This window comes from Thamnophis sirtalis, unplaced genomic scaffold, assembly GCF_051295495.1.
Source record: "Thamnophis sirtalis isolate CommonGarterSnake01/CBP01778 unplaced genomic scaffold, rThaSir2_p1.2 scaffold_3, whole genome shotgun sequence".
Classification (NCBI taxonomy): domain Eukaryota; kingdom Metazoa; phylum Chordata; class Lepidosauria; order Squamata; family Natricidae; genus Thamnophis; species Thamnophis sirtalis.
Window position 1 is genome coordinate 168,080,974 of NW_028261383.1, and position 18,886 is coordinate 168,099,859.

At 46.2% G+C, this 18,886-nt stretch overlaps 2 protein-coding genes across 15 annotated transcripts in view; both read left to right on the plus strand.

Moving 5' to 3' along the window:
• Positions 1–719, plus strand: part of HUWE1 (HECT, UBA and WWE domain containing E3 ubiquitin protein ligase 1) — a 109,465-nt gene extending 108,746 nt beyond the window's left edge. For all 14 annotated transcript variants that reach the window (XM_087710819.1, XM_087710818.1, XM_087710821.1 and 11 more), the window contains one exon: positions 209–719. In XM_087710819.1, coding sequence (XP_087566945.1) covers positions 209–311 — 103 coding nt within the window. In that variant the 3' untranslated portion in view covers positions 312–719. The remainder of the gene's footprint in view (positions 1–208) is intronic.
• A 9,718-nt stretch (positions 720–10,437) lies between these two features.
• LOC148048352 (uncharacterized) lies at positions 10,438–18,584 on the plus strand. Its single transcript, XM_087707927.1, has 5 exons — positions 10,438–10,498; positions 12,043–12,217; positions 12,393–12,637; positions 14,651–14,790; positions 16,431–18,584. The coding sequence occupies exons 1-5, from the start codon at positions 10,438–10,440 to the stop codon at positions 18,123–18,125; spliced, it is 2,316 nt and encodes a 771-aa protein (XP_087564053.1). The 3' UTR covers positions 18,126–18,584.
• The last annotated feature ends 302 nt before the right edge of the window (positions 18,585–18,886 follow it).

Below are 18,886 nucleotides of genomic sequence, written 5' to 3' on the forward strand. Positions count from 1 at the left end.
TGCTGTGAGGTTGAAGGAGGAAAAAAAAAACAAATGAAGGAAGAATTGGTGATATCTGTATATAATTTTAATCGGTGGTCATTAATTTTCAAAGGGGTGAGTGTAGATCCCGGGTGGGAGTTATTGCCGAAAATATTGCCTGCAAACAGTCTAGCTGCTTACGTGATCCTTGCCTTCCCTCATTTAATTACTGTTTTTCTTCCACCAGTTTCAACCAGCTGGACCTCCCTGCCTATGAAAGCTATGAGAAACTGCGTCACATGCTGCTACTGGCCATCCAGGAATGCTCGGAAGGCTTTGGCCTAGCATAAGGGTGGCTCCAGCTGCCATATTTTTCTACTGTCAGACTTGGGGAGCAACGGGAGGGAGTGGAACCCAGCGATGCTCCTCCTCCTTTTCCAACCACCTGTGTGTGTGTGCGTGCCCTGCTGCCCCCTTACTGAAGAGAGCCACAAAACCCCAGCCGTCATTGGAGGCGGAGCAGGGTGGGGTGCAACCCGGAGAGAAAAAGACAAATTATATATACAAATATATATATATTTTTTGGTTTAGTTTGCATTTCTTAATTTGTGCTTGGAATGTGTTGATTAGGCGGCGGGAGGGAGCATTTGGATTCTTTTGTTGGTCTCTTTCCTTGGCACCCATTTGCTGCTGGAAGGGAACCTAAGGTTTAAAAAAATTCCAAAAAAGGAAAAAAAATAAAAGCCCACTCTTGATAAGATTGTTTGTGCCTGTATTCATTCAGGAGGAGGGATAAAAACTGAAAAAATGATGGGCTTTGCTGGGTTAAAAAAGTCTTTGGATATAGTTACCACAACAAAAGTGCAGTTTCTTGATTTTTATGTGAAGGTAAGAGTATATAATAAAAAGTTGAAAGTCTTTAATAGGAGGAAAAGTCGATTGCGTACAAGCGGTTATTGAACTAGCATGCCATATGGCCTTCTGAGTAATCAGTGATTTAATTTGCAGTACACGTAAGGAAGAAAGAAATTGACTTGGAAAAATCCAGGTTGTCAAGACAATATATCTATCTAGTACATTGTACCTAAAATTCTCTGTTCTCTCTGTCACACACATATTTATTACACAACCCATGCAATTTTTTTCCATTGATTTATCTACTGCCACAGTAGAAATCTCAATAACTTCTCAAAATTTCATCCAGGCCATTGAATTTGAAGGTCTTTCTATTGTGATTTTTTTTTTGGGGGGGGATTTTAAACCTCGGGATTCCTGCACCATTGCACTATTATTAATTGAGAACTAAAAGGAACTGCTAAGCATGAGGAGGCAAATGTTCAAACATCTGGACAGTAAAATCCTGAAGTAAGTTTTAATGATCCATGCCTGCTATTGATTCATTGACAAGAAGAGCGAGCCTCAGAATTTGAAAACTCGATGGTTGTAGTGAGAGGCCAGGAGAGTCAAAGAAAACAATGTATATCCTGTTTCTGACACTTCCTTCTAAGCAGCGGCATTCTAAATTGGGGGATTTATGTTGTTTTTTTTCCCTGGAAGAATAAATTAGAAAACAGTGTTTTTCCGCACAGCATGAAAATTTCAATATGAGTTTGCACAGATTTGTAAGGTAACATATAATTGAGCTTAAAAGAAAAATATTTAGCAATACATAACTCATTAAATACAGCCTTTGATTTGTGCTTACTCTTTTAAAGATAGGATTGCCAATATCCGATTTGGAATTTTCTGCATGGCTAATGTGTGATCCGGTCACTGTTTATAACCACCTGCAAGCCTTATGAAGGGTTTTGAATTTTTCTAATTGTGTCCCTGCTCCCTTTAGACTGTTGGCTTCTAAGTCCCTTGTGTCTCTCTTTCACTATTTCAGTATTCACTGACCTCTCAAAAGGATTAATCCAAATCTATCTTGTAAGTCCAATAGTTCCCTATGAATGTAAAAGGTGCCTTGCCTGATGAGATCAGGGCCTTTCCTTCCTCGTTCTTTGCAAGAATTTCAGCAATCAGCTGGCATCAAATGGTCACCTGAAATTGACCAGTGGGTCAGAGTGCTTCTTGCCCACTCCAGTTTCATAGCTATTTTAAGCATGCTGGCCTATTGCAGCCAGATTCTCTCCCTTCGCTGGGAGAATAGGGTAGTGCCAATATATAGTTAGTGGGAAGAAGAGCTTGAGTGCCACACTTGTCTTAGTAACAGGAACAGAAAATGGTTCTGTCTGCATTTGTATGAGAGGGCTTGTGTGAGAGAGTATATGTGTATGCATTCAGAAGTCAATTTACTTCTGAAGATATGCAAAACTGGATGATGAAATATGAAGACAGAGTCCAAAAAAATCAAAGAAGTCAATTTACAGACATGGTCTTTAGTTAAAAGATTATTTTATTCAGTGCTTTGTTTTCTGAAATTTGCTGATCCTTCTTGATGTTGGCCAGCAACAAAGCTGGGCATTCCAGCTCTATTATGTATAAAAAGGAGTGCACAATTGAAGTTATATGAATTTACAAAAGCCTTGAATGCAGCCCCATGGGTCTTTCAAACAATGTCAACAATTTATGACTGAAACTTGGAAGTGACATAGTATGTCTTCTCTGTGAATTAAAATATACGTAGATGATTCTTCCTTTCTTCTGAGCAGCGATTGGCTCAAGGTCACCATTTTGTGTCGTTAAGAACATTTTTTTAAAATCTCGGTTTCTCTGGTCCTAGTATCACTAACCACTATATCTCCCACATAAGATGGTTTCACAGATCGTGGTATGCTGTGGCTTAACAGCAGAAGGAATACAGGCATAATAGCTGTATTCCTAAACCCATGCTAAGCCCTTGTATGGGCTAATGAGATTTCAAATAAGTCCTAGCTTAGCAATAGAGTGCAGACAACACTAGATCCAAGGAAGACGACATGCTTTAAACAAAATGTATAAGATATTTCAAATGTTTGTCAGTTGGAGAGCTGACAGCCTGGGTTTGAGACCCAAGCTCGACACAACAAGGTGAGCTCCTGTTACTTGCCATGGCTCCTGACCACCTAGCAGTCCAAAAGCATGTAAATTCAAGTAGAGTTATAGGTACCACTTTGATGGGAAAGTAACCGCCCTATGCGCCTTTAGCATATAGCCATGTCATGCCACATGACAATGGATATTGTCTTCAGACAACACTGGCGCTCTCGGTCAAGAAATGGAGTTGAGCTCCGTGCCTTAGAATCAGATAACAACTGACAGGGAAATCTTTTATCTTTTTACCTTAGAACAACTTCTCCTAAACTGCTGTATTTAGTTGTGGCAGTATGTTAATTACAGACAATTCTGGGTGTACATAAGTTGGTTAAAGCTGTTTGATCAGTTTACAGCTAATTAGCTCCAGAAGACTCAGCCTTTTTCTGACTTCTGGGAATGTCAGTTGGTCTTACCTGAACTGCATGTCTCAAGGGTGGCGTGGGAGGAGTCAACAATGAGTATTAACACGGCCCATTTGCCTGGAGACTGAGGTAAATCTGAGGACACTCTGCTCCTCCTCCTGACTCTCCAGATTAACCGATGGTCCAGTCGAAGTAAAGCCTGGGAAGGAAGGGACAGGGAGCCACCCAAACTCCCTCCCAGATCCGTGACTGACCTGTAGGTAACCCATTCAGGCCCTTGCACAGAGCGTGCCTAATGGGCGGGAAGTGACTCCTCCCATGCCACCCTCGAGGCATGCAGTTAAGGTAAGACCAACTGACAGTCTCCGAGGTGGGGCATGGGAGGAGTCAACAATGGGACATACCAAAGCTAGATGTTCATGGGAGGGATTTTTGGGCCTGAGTCCCCCAAGTGTACTCCCTGAAGGACCCTCCTCCCGAAGGATGCCTCAGCCGAGGCATAAGCATCTAGCCGGTAGTGCCAAATGAAAGGCGAAGGCGAGGACCTGGCAGCCGCCCTGTAGATATCCTCGATGGGAGCCTGGGTGGCCCAGGCTGCAGAGGTAGCTGCATTCTGGGTAGAGTGTGCGGTGATGCCCACCGGCACTGGCAGCCCTCGAGCCTCATGGGCCTTGGAAATGGCTACCCTTATCCATCTGCTGATGGTAGCCGGGGAGACCTTGGCTCCCGGGACGAGGGATGGAAGGAAATGAATAGAGCCTCCGTCTGCCTGAAGTCAGCCGTGCGCTTTAGGTAAATGTGCAGTGCTGTTCTTATGTCCAGGCGGTTCCAGGCCCTCTCTCTTCCCGTGGAAGGGGCCTGACAGAAATCCGGAAGAATGACCTCCTGGGCCCTATGAAAGGGGGAATTAATCTTAGGCATAAAGGCCGGATCAAGTCTGAGCACGACCCTGTTGTCATGGAAGGTGCAGAGGTCTGCCCTGGTGGATAAAGCATTAAGCTCGGACACCCTCCTGGCAGAGGTGATCGCAACAAGGAAGACCACCTTGAGGGTTAAAAACTGTAGGCTCACCTCCCTCGGGCTTGAACAGTGCCTCCAAAAGCGCCTGGAGCACCGTGGGCAGATCCTACAAGGGAAAGCGGTGAACCACCGGCTGCTGGAGATTAGCTGCCCCTCTGAGGAACCTCTTTATGACCGGGTGCTGGGACAAGGGTTGGGCGCCCACCCCTCCAAGGAAAGTGGCTAAGGCTGAGACCTGCCTTCTGAGGGTACTGTGAGCCAGGCCTTTCTCCAGACCGTCCTGGAGGAATTCTAGCACCTGAGGGACTGTGGCCGATGCCGGGTCTAACTGCACAGACCGACACCAGACTACGAAGGACATCCAGGTCGCATCGTATATGCGATGGTCCTGATGACTCTAGCGGAAAATTGGGCCTCTCTTAGTTGCTCCCGCTCAAGCACCAGACAGTCAGGTGGAGCCATTCTGGGTCTGGGTGCCCCAGGCTCCCCTGGCGCAGGGCCACCTCCCCCTGTGGGATTCTCCAATGGGGCGGAATCGATATCTCCACTAGGTCCGCGAACCGGGGACGCTGTGGCCAGTAAGGGGCCAGTAGAATGATCTCTGCCCTCTCTAACACTAGCTTCCTCAGGACCCCATGAAGGAGGGGACCAAGAGGGAAGGTATAGAGTAGGCCCGACGGCCATCTGCAGGGCAGGGAGTCGATGTCCAGCACCCCTCAGGTTGGGAACCACGAGATGAACCTCGGAAGCTGGGTGTTCGACGGAGAGGCGAAGAAATCTAGTCAGTCGGTCAGTCGAACCTCTGGCAGATCTGCTCAAGGATCCTGGGGTGAAGTTGCCACTCTCTGTGGTCTACTGTATGCTGAGCCAGTCTGCCTGCTGATTCTCCACTCCAGAGATGTGTTCTGCCCAAATCGACAAGAGGTTCCGTTCCGCCCAATTTCCTAGACGCACTGCCTTGTTGCGTAGCGCCATGGAGTGGGTGCCTCCCTGCTTGGTCACGTGAACCTTAGCTGCCACGTTGTCTGTCAGCACCAGCATGTGTCTTCCGGCGACCGTCGTCTTGAACCATCGGAGAGCTAGGTGGATCGCCCTGAGCTCCAGCCAGTTGATGTTCTTCCGCAGGTCCGTCGGGGTCCACCGGCTCTGTGCTAACTGGGCCGCCAAGTGAGCCCCCCAACCGAACAAGCTTGCATCTGTATTTAGGACCAGTCTATCTGGTTCCCTGAACAGCGAACTCCTGGCCAGTGCTGGGAACATCCACCAGCAGAGGGGGAGAAGCACCTGGGAGGTCACAAGGACCTTGAAGCTTGCATTGCTCGTCCCGTTCCTCTGGTGTGGGAATAGGAACCACTGCAGCTCTCTTGGCGTAGAGGCGAGCCCAGGGCACTATCCCCATGCAGGAGATGAACTTGCCGAGAAGCCTGGAAAGAAGAGCTACGGGAACAGATCGAATCCCGCAAACCTCTCAAACCGATTCTACAATACTGTCCCTACACTCCTGTGAGAGGAAGACCTCACACTCCACTGAGTCAATAATGGTCCCCAAATGTTGGAGTCTAGTGGTGGAGACTCTCACGGCCTTCCGAAAGGCTACCAAAACCTGGCTATTCCGGCAGGCCTGGGGCTGTTACCTCATGAATGAGGTCCAGCCCCGCCTAGATTGAGTGTATGAAGTGTTCTTTTAATCTGTTTTTTTTTTTATTCTCTCTATTTTAATTCTTTATTTTTGGAAATGTATTTCTGTAAGCCGCCCGGAGTCCTTTGGGATTGGGCAGCCTATAAATTTATTAAATACTTAAACACTTAATACTAGATGGCTTTTCTCGAGGTTGACCGAGAAGCCCAGGGACCATAGGGTGTTAATGGTGACACTGAGATCCCCTTCTGCTCGAGCTGCCGAGGTGGCTAGTACGAGGATGTCATCTAGGTAGCAATGTAACCGAACCGGGATGGCTGCGCATGAGGGAGCGCTTGACTGGGTTCTTGGAGGAGGGAAAAATCCGGAATCTATTTGGGGGATGGGAGCGGAACTCCAACCGTAGCCCAAACCTGACTCTCTGGAGTACCCATGCATCCGTGATGATACAATCCCAGTGGTTCGCAAACAAGGAAAGGCGGCTGCCGATAGGGTGATCCGGTCCCGAATCACTTTGTTCTGCGGGAGGGGCAGCCATCCCCCCTCAAAAGGACCGCTTGCTGGACTGTTGGAACCTATATCTGTCCTTGGAAAATTGCCTGTCCCCCTGTCTGGGGTACTGGGGGGCAGAGTACCTCTGCTGCTGGAAGTCCTGCTCAGGGGGTCAGGCGCCGGCGGGTGGTCTGAACGCTTGGACATTGACGGGAAGCCATTACGCTTGTTATTGTCTTCAATGAGAATGGGATCCAAGGCCGAGCCAAATAGCTTGTCCCCTGTGTAATCTTACCCCTGCCAAGTGCCATTTCGCCTGGGACACTGCTTGCCAGTTGCGTAACCGCAGCAACCGTCTGGATGCCACTGAGGAAAACAAAGCCCTGGAAGAATACTTTACCGCGTCCAGTGTGGCGTCCGCCAAGAACTGGGTGGCTACCATCAACTTTGTAATATCCTGAAGTGTCTCAAATCCGATGCCAGGGTTCTGTCTCAGAGTTGTTCCAGCCATAGCAGAGTGGACCTGTTGAAAAAGGAGGCTGTGGCTGCTGCTCTGATTGCCCAAGACATAGCCTAGGACCTCTTACGCATGACAAGATCTTACCAGCATTCGCTGGCTGGGGAATTCTGGGAGTTGAAGTCCGGACATCTTCAAGTTGCCAAGGTTGAGAAACACTGCTCTAGAAAACATCTCTCAACCTTCAACGGCTATGCCTCCTTGGGACTGAGAAATGGAAGATGCAGCTTTGGGTAGGCCTTGGTAGTAATAGTGTGAAGGCCTGAAAATATACACCCCATGCATATTCTGATTTTTAGAACCATGGTGGCGCACTGATTAGAATCCAGCACTGCAGGGCTAACTCATTGCTCACTCCAGGAGTTCAATTCTGAGCAACTTAAAGTTGACTCAGCCTTCCGAGGCCAATAAAATGAGGAGCCAGATTATTGGGGGGCAATATGCTGACTATGTAAACCGCTTAGAGAGGGCTGTAAAGCATTGTGAAGCGGTATATAAGTCTTAAGTGCTATGGCTATTTAGAGCGGGGGGAGGGTGTCTCTGTGTCTTTTTAGGGCTGCTGTTTTGAATAAGTAATCTAATAAGTAATCAAACTAATAACCGCAAAGCGTGAGGCTATGTTTATACATGGCTTTTTCTGTCCATATTGAAGGACCATCCAGTTGACTTGAATTTCCGACATGGTTAATACAGTTCACCGACAAAACCGCGCTCGACTGAACCACGCCTGACAAAACCGCGTCGCTGACGTCATCAAAAGGGCAACAACAGCACGGAGACAGAAGCACGCTGTAAATCCTAAACCTAAAATTAACCCCTAAACTTAACCCCCCTAAACCTAACCCTTAACCTAACCCTTAACCTAACCCTTAACCTAATCCTAACCCTAAACCTAACCCTTACCTTAAGTTGAATCGGCTTGCTTTCAAAGCGCTATTTAAAGCGCCCTTCTTTCTCCGCGCTGGCTGTTGTCGCCCTATTGATGACGTCAGCGACGCAGTTTAGTCGAGCGCGGTTTTGACTGGTCACGGCTTAATACTCCTCTGCACAGCTAGCTTTACTGTTCCACTTTTAGATTGTAAAGAACATTCAAGCAAACATTTGATAACTCAAGATTATCCCAGGACTATTTTTCCAATAGTACAACACAATTCTTTTAAAAGTGGAAGGGTGGATTCATGTCAAGAAATATCCTAAGAGATATGGTATAACCAAAGAACTGCTTGAAGCAGAAAGGAAATGAGGGCATAGCTTCCCATCGGTGACATTTCTTATTTGCCTTCTTATAAAGGTGTGTATTGTTATACAGTATGCTGCATGTACATATATGCAAGAGAGTTGCCAAATGGCCAGAAAAGCAATGACTATCATTTTGTGGCGATAAAAAGGTCGAAATACCTACATTTCCAAAGACCAAGAAGCTGTTTCAGACACTGATTGAGAGTCTGGCTGAAAGATGGCAACCCTGGATGATTGTTAATAACACTGTAGTCCTCCAAATAAGCAAGCATCCAAACAATGTACCAAGAGGCTGCAAAATATGGGACTTAGAAGCTCACGTTCCAACATACGTTATTTCACGAATGCATTTGGAAAATGTATCATGCTTTATAAAGCGCAGCTGACTCTGAAATGGCTTGTATCTTGGAACAAATGTGGTCTGAGAAAATAAGTAGAACTTTGGCCTAGCTCAGTGGTTCCCAAACTTGGCAACTTCAAGACTTGTGGACTTCAACTCCCAGAATTCTCCAGCCAGCAGAGCTGGCTGGAGAATTCTGGGAGTTGAAGTCCACAAGTCTTAAAGTTGCCAAGTTTGGGAACCACTGGCCTAGCTGATAACACTACAAGAATATAATCTGTCACAATTAACAATGTGTCTTGGGAAAAACCCACATGCCCTCATGTATTCCTAGCCAATGACAACACTGGGTCAAAATCTGGAGTAGATTCTCAGTGAACGGATACAAATCCAGCAAAAGCTTTATTCAATTCTACTCTATTTCATGTATTAACCATGAGTCAGATGATTCTTCTTTTAAATTAGCAATGTCCCTTGCTTGGCATCACAGCAGAACCATATATCACATAATTAACCCCTAATTTTACAACGCTGTAAAATATAAAGTCATAGATATAGACACAGATATAGACATAGACATATATAGTAATGGGATGGTGTAGGCCAGGAGCGTCAAACATGTGGCCTGCAGGCCGGATCCAGCCCACAATAGACCAAAAGTTTTCCGCAGGGCCACCCCAGCCCCAGCCCACCTCAGTCATGCCCACCCAATTGGCCACGATGACCAGGCCATGCCCAACCGGGCCCCCAAGGGCAAACAAAATCCTGATACGGCCCACAATGGGACTGAGTTGACGCCCCTGGTGTAGGCACAAGTATGAATTATAGGTTCACCGACAAAAGGGCGAACGACAAAACCGCGCCCGACTAAACCGCGTCACTGACATCATCAACAGGGCGACAACAGCGCGGAGACAGAAGCACGCTGTAAACCCTAAACTTAAACTTAACCCCTAACCCTAAACCTAACCCTTAACCTAACCCTAAACCTAACCCTTACCTTAAGTTAAATCGATTTTCTTTCGATGCGCTATTTAAAGCGCCCTTCTTTCTCCGCGCTGGCTGTTGTCGCCGCGTTGATGACGTCAGTGACGCGGTTTAGTCAGGCGCGGTTTTGTCGTTCGCCCTTTGTTGGGTCACGGAATTATATGCTAGTCAGTGGTGGGTTTCGAAATTTTTTTGAACCTACTCTGTGGGTGTGGCCTCCTTTGTGGGAGTGGCTTGCCAGCCATGTGTTCTCTCTCTCTCTCTCTCTCTCTCTCTCTCTCTCTCTCTCTCTCTCTCTCTCTCTCTTTCCTTCCTTTTGTCTCTCTGTCCCTTTTTTCTTTTTTTCTTTCATCTCTCACTTTTTCTTTCTTTTTTTATTTCTTCCTTTCTTTCTCTTTCTCTGTGTGAGTCTGTCTGCCTGTGTGTGTGTGTGTGTGTGTGTATGTATGTCTTTGCCTCTCCCTCCCTCCCTCCCTCCCTCCCTCTGTGTCTCTCTATGTCAGTGGTGGGTTTCAAAATTTTTTGGAACCTCTTCTGTAGGTGTGGCCTGCTTTCCGGGTCCACTGGTGGAACCTCTTCTAACCGGTTCGGTAGATTTGACGAACCGGTTCTACCGAATAGGTGCGAACTGGTAGGAACCCACCTCTGATGCTAGTAATAGGAACACCCTTGAAATAAAAAATATAGATAAGGAAATGCAGTTTAGGACTAGAGATGACCAGAAGACTGGCACTGGCAGAAGGACAAAATGATGTTAGAGCTCCCCATAGCTGAGGTCACAAATTAATCATTTGTGAGCTCAAAGGTTCCATCCCGGAGTTCTCAGCTTTTCCCACACCTTCTTCTATCACAGAAAGAAAGGATGGATCATCTCCTTGGGCTGTGTACCCTCTTCCCGCTGTTTCTGTCCTCCTCCTCCAACTGTAAGCAACAATATTCTTGAGTCTTGTTTCCCAAGACTAGGAAGAGAGGAAGGTTTTGTGGAAGAAAACTCAGAACACGTTGGGATGAGCTGGTATATTTGAAAAGGAAGGTGCAAGCATGGGCACTAAGAAGATGGCAATAAACTCTTGCTTAGAAATCAATATTCCATGAAAAGCAGAATTTTAAAACTATACCAAGTGAGAGTTGGTACCAGCGGTAGCAGGTGGTATGGAGGCACTACCCACACCTGACTGTGACTTTCCTGCATATTATTGAAAGGTCTCATATATGTGACTCTGGGTGGCTCGCACATTTAAAGACAGAATTGCTTTGTATGAGATGTTAGCTCAGAGTTTGAAGCTTTGAAGAAGGACTGTTACCCAGTTCCCTTCTTGTCAACTGAGTAACCAGCTCATTGCCAAGAGCAGGGGCATCTATTTACCCTGTAGCATAGAAGTCTAGATGGGAGCTTATTGCTCTATATCAGTGTTTCCCAAACTTGGCAACTTGAAGATGTCCGGACTTCAACTCCCAGAATTTCCCAGCCAGCATTCGCTGGCTGGGGAATTCTGGGAGTTGAAGTCCGGACATCTTCAAGTTGCCAAGTTTGGGAAACACTGCTCTATATATTCATTGTATCTTGAGTGTTAGAGTATGCATCTCCCAGCTGATTGGATTTGGGTGAGGCAGGGTTAAAAGTTTTATCTGGCATAGACCAAGGTGAATAAGCTGAGATCAAACTATGCTTTGGTTGCCCTGGTGGCATATTGGCCACAATGTCCCCAAACTAACCAATACTGTTTTTTCTATAAGGAGGGAACATTATGGGCATCATAGGTAGGAAAATGCTGATAACCTAGCTTACCTCTTCTATGTCTTACTAAAAATCCTGAAGCATGAGACCCTTAATTGACCAAAGCCAATGACAGGCAAATGCAAATCCTATCTCTGATGCCTTTTTGTTGGTTCCACCACAAAACCGCAGTAGACTAAAGCGCGCTCGACGAAAGCGCGTACCTGACGTCATCACAGCGCGACGAAAACATCACGCTGTGAGCGGTAAAGTTAAAATTAACGCGAAAACCTCACCCTAACCCCCCCAAACCTAACCCTAAACCTAACCCTAAACCTAACCCTTAACCTAACCCTAAACCTAACCCTAAACCTAACCCTAAACCTAACGCTAACCCTTAACCTAACCATAAACCTAACCCTAACGCTTAACGTAACCCTAACCCTTAACCTAACCCTAACCCTAACCCTAACCCTTACCTTTACGTGAATCGGCTTGCTTTAAAAGCGCTTTTTAAAGCACCCTTTTTTCTCCGCGGTCGTATTTGTCGCGCTGCTGATCACGTCAGGTACGCGCTTTAATCGGGCGCGCTTTAGTGGACCGCGGTTTTGTCGTGCCACATTTTTTCCACCTTATTTGTTGTCTCTCATTTCCTTTGTCCTACTTACATTTCTGCTCTTTGAGTAACGTCGTGTACCCAAAAGGAAATAATGTCTTGGGTCTGTATACTTGTATGCATCTCGTCGACAGTTTGTGGCCTTCAGTACCCAGATCCCAAGTTGGATAAAGCTAACGTGATCTCCGGATACAGTGAAGCCACAGAAGCCCCATGGCTCGTGAACATCTATGGAAACGGCCAGAGATGCCAAGGAGTTATCCTGAGCAGCTTGTGGGTCCTGACAGCAGCCAACTGCTTCTTGTTGATGTGAGTATCGACCAAATTGGAAGGCATTTTTTTCCCCCTACAGCTCTGTCCTTGGAATGGGTGACTCTACTGGAGAAGATATTACCCAACATCTTCCAATCCAATCAGAGGTTGAGGATTACAGACCTAAATTCCTGGGTTGGATTACAACAAGCCATTTGTGTTTGCCTTGCAGGAATCCGAGCCAAATAGAGTTGACCGGGCCTCCTGGGCATTTGTCTACCAAGGCAGTGAGTCGGTTTCTGCTACATCGGGGCTTCAGTTCTTGGAATACAGCACCCAATAATGACCTGGGTCTCATCTTGCTTGCCCAGCCAGTTGATTTAACAGCAAAAGACATGTGGCCAGCTTGTATTCCTCAGGAAGAAAAACCATACAACACCCAGGAGGAATGTAGGATTTTCGAACGAGGCCAAGAGGGTGAGTTTAGATGAGCTGTGTATCATGGTTTAGAAGACTATTTATTTAGCAAACGTAACTAGGGCTAGGGGTCAAAGGCATCGGCATAAAGGTAATGTTTGTTTTTCTTAGAATAGCCTAGCACAGTGTTTCTCAACCTTGGCAACTTGAAGATGTCTGGACTTCAAATCCCAGAATTCCCCAGCCAGCGAATGCATTCGCTGGCTGGGGAATTCTGGGAGTTGAAGTCCAGACATCTTCAAGTTGCCAAGGTTGAGAAACACTGGCCTAACAGATGGATTTAGTCTGGCACATCTGTAAGAAATACTATAAAAGCAGAGAAGCTGGTATTACAGCCAGAGTATGGCATAACGACAGGGACGCGATGGCTCAGTGGCTAAGACGGTTCCACCACAAAACCGCGGTAGACTAAAGCGCGCTCGACGAAAGTGCGTACCTGACGTCATCACAGCGCGACGAAAACATCACGCTGTGAGTGGTAAAGTTAAAATTAACGCGAAAACCTTACCCTAACCCCCCCAAACCTAACCCTAACCCTAAACCTAAACCTAACCCTTAACCTAACCCTAAACCTAACCCTAAACCTAACCCTTAACCTAACGCTAAACCTAACGCTAACCCTTAACCTAACCCTAAACCTAACCCTAACGCTTAACGTAACCCTAAACCTAACCCTAACCCTAAACCTAACCCTTACCTTTACGTGAATCGGCTTGCTTTAAAAGCGCTTTTTAAAGCGCCCTTTTTTCTCCGCGGTGGTATTTGTCGCGCTGCTGATGACGTCAGGTACGCGCTTTAATTGGGCGCGCTTTAGTGGTCCGTGGTTTTGTCATGCCACGGCTAAGACGCTGAGCTTGTCGATCAGAAGGTCGGCAGTTCAGTAGTTCGAATCCCTAGTGCCACGTAACAGAGTGAGCTCCCGTGACTTGTCCCAGTTTCCGCCAACCTAGCAGTTCGAAAGCATGTAAAAATGCAAGTAGAAAAAATAGGGACCACCTTTGGTGGGAAGGTAACAGCGTTCTGTGCGCCTTCGGCATTTAGTCATGCCGGCCACATGACCACGGAGACGTCTTCAGACATCGCTGGCTCTTTGGCTTTGAAATGGAGATAAGTACCACTGCCTACAGCCAGAAACGATTAGCACATATGTGAAGGGGGAACCTTTTATCTTTACCTTTTATGGCATACTGAGGGAATTGATTAATTTTTACCACCCTTATGGCTATGGGGGTGTTTTAAAACTGAGAAGTTGGAGGAGAGAAAATGAGCAGATCTTTCAGCACTGACTACAATTGATCCAGAATGCAGCCGCATGAGCGATACTGGGTGTACCTAGATACACTCATGTTACACCTATCCTCCGTGAGCTGCACTGGCTTCCTATCAGTCTCCGAACATGCTTCAAGATGCTGGTTATCACTTTTAAAGCCCTACATGGCCTAGGACCTGGATATCTCCGTGACCGCCTCCTGCAACATACCTCCCAGCGCTCAATAAGATCCCATAGGGCGGGCCTTTTCCGGGTACCATCGACCACACAATGTCGTCTGGCGGCTCCTCGGGGAAGAGCCTTCTCTGTAGCTGCCCCGGCCCTCTGGAACGATCTACCCCCTGAGATCCGGACCCCCCCCCCCCACTCTCGGCCTTCCGAAAGTCTGTTAAGACCTGGCTGTTCCGGCAGGCCTGGGGCTGTTGATCTTTGATTGGACTTCAGCCCCATTATAATCGAGTGTATGTTGTGTCTCTTTTAATCTGTTCCTGTCTTGTATTTTAAACTCTTTTTAATATTTTTAAACTGTTTTATGTAAGCCGCCCAGAGTCCTCCAGGATTGGGCGGCATACAATTCTATTAAAATTACAAAATTACAAATTACAAAATTGAAGAATGCGAGATTTCAAAACTTGTTCGCATATTCTAAATCCACATTCCTGGGTAAAGATGGAGCCGAAAGAAGCCTCCTGCTGAATGCTAGGAATTAAGACTAGCGGAGAACCTTCTCTCCTTCTCCACAGGATCGATGAGATGGTTCCTCAAGGAGACCACGGTGGAGGCCTTGAGCATATCTGACTGTTCCAAGCATTGGCCTAACACTACAGAAGGCAGGAACTTGTGCATGGAAAAAAAAGACTCTCTCAACCTCACAACTTGCAAGGTAACCCAAACAAACGGATTCCTTTGGACTGTAAATGGGGGTGTGTGGATGTTTCCTCTTTGCTTTCCAGCACATTTAACGCCTTTTTGGATTTTCCGTTGTTCTATCTTCTATGGTAGGGGCGTCAAAATCAAGGCCCTAAGCATCTCTAAGCATCTAAGGGGTGCTTAGATCTGGCTTGTGGGGTTGCCCTGGAAACACTGGAGGACTGCACAGGGCCCTCCCAAGCTCTGTTTTTGTTGGCAGAGGGCTGCAGGAGGCCGTCGCGGCCAAGAATGGAGCCTCGACAAGAGCCGAGGTGGCGCAGTGGTTAGGGTGCAGTACTGCAGGCCACTTCAGCTGACTGTTATCTGCAGTTCAGCGGTTCTAATCTCACCGGCTCAAGGTTGACTCAGCCTTCCATCCTTCCGAGGTGGGTGAAATGAGGACCCAGACTGTGGGGGGCGATATGCTGACTCTGTAAACTGCTTAGAGAGGGCTGAAAGCCCTATGAAGCGGTATATAATAGCAGTTAGACTTATATACCGCTTCATAGGGCTTTCAGCCCTCTCTAAGCGGTTTACAGAGTCAGCATATCGCCCCCACAGTCTGGGTCCTCATTTCACCCACCTCGGAAGGAGTCTAACTGCTATTGCTATTGCTATGTCGAGCTGGCCATGCCCACCCTGGTCATACCCACCCAGCCCCCTGAAGTCAAACACAACCCTGATGCGCCCGAAATCAAATCGAGTTTGACATCCCTGTTCTATGGCATAAGGGAACTCGTCACTATTGTTTAAAAAAATAAGGGAGATCTTCTTTGTATACCTCCAGCACTAGTTTCACTTTTCTAGCTACAAAGCCATTCTGAATCACTGCACCTATTATCTACACTTATAGAAGCAGATGGGATTTGATAAGAAAATAATCCTCTATCCTGTAAACACACAGAATATAACAAAAGTTCTGTAATGCTGCAGGCTACAGAGCCACCATGACATTCACTGGCAGAATTATTTATTGAAATAACTTATTTGACCACTCAATTCACTGCCAACAACTCTGGATGATGTACAGGAATTAAAACTAACAATAGCTACATCAGTAATCTCAGCAATAAAAAGAGTCCAAGGTGTCTCGCTTATTTAAAAAAAACAAAAACCCAGTTTCAACTTTCAGTGGGGAAAAAAAACTCAATGAAAACCAATCAACCAGTAGGAGTTTAACCTCCCAGTCCAAATGCTTGGAGGAATATTACTCTTATGAAAGGCTACCAAAGTTGGAACATCCACATCTCAGATACCGAGGTGGCGCAGTGGGTAGAGTGCAGTACTGCAGGCCACTTCAGCTGACTGCTAGTTCAGCAGTTCAGCGGTTCAAATCTCACCGGCTCAGGGTTGACTCAGCCTTCCATCCTTCCGAGGTGAGTAAAATGAGGACCCAGATTGTTGGGGGCAATATGCTGACTCTGTAAACCACTTAGAGAGGGCTGAAAGCCCTATGAAGCGGTATTTAAGTCTAACTGCTATTGCTACTGCTATAGATACACAGAATATCTCCGATGTTCCACCAGCAGGGATATTCTAATAGTTTTTATTTGTAGTATGCAAATTTTAGGATCTGACTCCGTGGTCATCTTGATTGCTTGATTCTCTTTTCAGGTGCCAGTGGGCAGTCCCGTGATCTGTCATGATCCAGTTACTTGGGAATGGGAGGTGATGGGCTTTGTAAGCCAGAGTTTGCACAATTGCACAATCCCTATCCTGGCTTCTCAGCTTTTATCCCATATGAAGTGGCTGAAGCAAGTGGGAGCCTTGGAGAATCCCCTCCAGACAGAAGATAAATTACCTTCAGCAGCTGGACAGCAGCCGCCGGTAACATTACTGGGACCAACCACAGTTCAAACATCATCGCCAACTCTCCAAGTGCCTGTAATACTTCCAGCTGCAAAACAAATATTTAAAAAGCCATCATCAGAAGCAGCCATAACAGGCTCACCGCCTCCAGTGCAAGCAATCACAACAGCCACCACTAAATTGTCATCAACCAAACTGCCATCAATGGAAGCAGCTGTGCCAGCCATTCCTGAATCTCCACCAACTGAATCTCCAACACTGGAATCAGTCATCATACTTGAAGAAAGCGAATCACCGCCAGTGGAAACAACTACAGCCACTGTTATTGAATTGTCACCAACCAATCTGACGTTACGGGAAGCAACTGGGGAAGCCACCTCTACATCTCAATTGACCGAACCTCCAGACCGGGAAACAATCACCGTAATTGAAACAATTAACCTACCATCAATGGAAACAGCTACAGCCACTGCTACTGAACTGCCATCAACCAGTCTGCCATTAGAAGCAACTACCACTGCATCTCCACTGACCACTCCTCCAACGCTGGGAACCATCGCACTAATTGAAGCAACTAAACTACAATCAATGGAAACAACCACAACCACCACCACTAAAGTGCCATCAACCAGTCTGGCATTAGAAGCAACTACCACTGCATCGCCACTGACCACTCCTCCAACGCTGGGAACCATCGCACTAACTGAAGCAACTAAACTACAATCAATGGAGACAACCACAACCACCATCACTAAATTGCCATCAACCAGTCTGCCATCACTCAGAGCAAATACAATAGCCACCACTGCATCACCTCCCAATCCTCCAGAACTGGGAACAATCACAACAACTGAAGCACCGCCAGTAGAAAAAAACATGACAACGATGCTCTCATTAACAAGCCAAACTGCAAAGCAACGTGGTGTAGCGTCTTCATCGACTAAGAATTCTATTTCGCATTCTTCAAAAGCAGAAAATCCTGCCCAGGAGACCAATAATGTAAATCTTACCACAGTCCATAAATCATCACCTACAACATCTGCGTCCATCTCCTCAGCCACAAATCCACAGCATGGGGCATCAACAAGTTCTGGACATCTGCCACAGAAAACACCTTCCGTCCCAGGACAGCCTACTACCCCTGAGATGGCATCAACCAAGTTCTCACCTACTACAGAGCAATCATCTGTAACTTCCATGACATCATCTCAGTTGTCATCTGTTGTCTCTCCCGTGGACAAAAGGAGCTCTGAAACAATCAGAACATCAAAATCCTTTTCTCAAACCCCAAAGCAGCAGAATGTAAAACTTGACCTGTCGCCCAAGGCAACATCTTCAATCACCAGTAAGCCGTCTGCCAGGGCCACACAAACTTTGGTAGCATCCACAACGAGACAATCACCCCAAACTTTATTAATTAAAAGCCATCACCATATAGTAATAACACCATCTAGCAACCCGAGGCGGTCTAAGCCTTTGTCATCTCCGGGCACAAGATAGGGCTTTTCTTCCACAGTTCTACTAACCATACTTGACAATTCTGTCTGCTGGTTTTATGGGGCTATGCCATAAGAGAAACCAGGGAAGAAGGCCTTTCTCTTGGCCCTGCTCTGGCACGCCTTCCCAACTCAATAAAGTAATTCCCATCTCGCAAAATGCTTCGAGCAGATAACACGAATGCCCAGATACAAATGGCACATATCAGCAGCTCCCGTGCCTCTAAGCAAGATGGCAATTTGCATGGATCACAAAATTGATGAATAATGTGGCCAAAAACTTCTATATTCCTTTTCCTCTCAAAATCTGGGGCTTGCCTTTTTCCTGACTCCAACCTGCCAGCTCTTCGGAGTAGAATAAGGTTATAGTAAATTGACTCCTTCCAGATCATTGACAGAGAATCTGAAGTCTGAAGATTGCTTGATTTTTCCCCCCCCTAATACGTTGTTTTTTCCCCTTCGATATGTGGGCTGAAGCCTCATTTTCTTTAATTTCTTATAATTTTATTTCTTTTCAAAATTATTTAAAATGCTTAAGCCTTACCTGTTGCATTAAAAAGTAATTCTTGTTCAATTGTACATGCCTCATTACTATTTCAGCAAACAATGACTTTGGACTATTTTTGTGTCTGATTCCAAAGGAATTCAGTCACTTACCTGGGGATAATGCAAAATCCTTTTCCAATTTGTTGCACAGTTCTGCTGCTTTCAATAAGTTAATTATTAACAATATTTAATCTTGCCATTTTTTAGCTGCACTAAAAA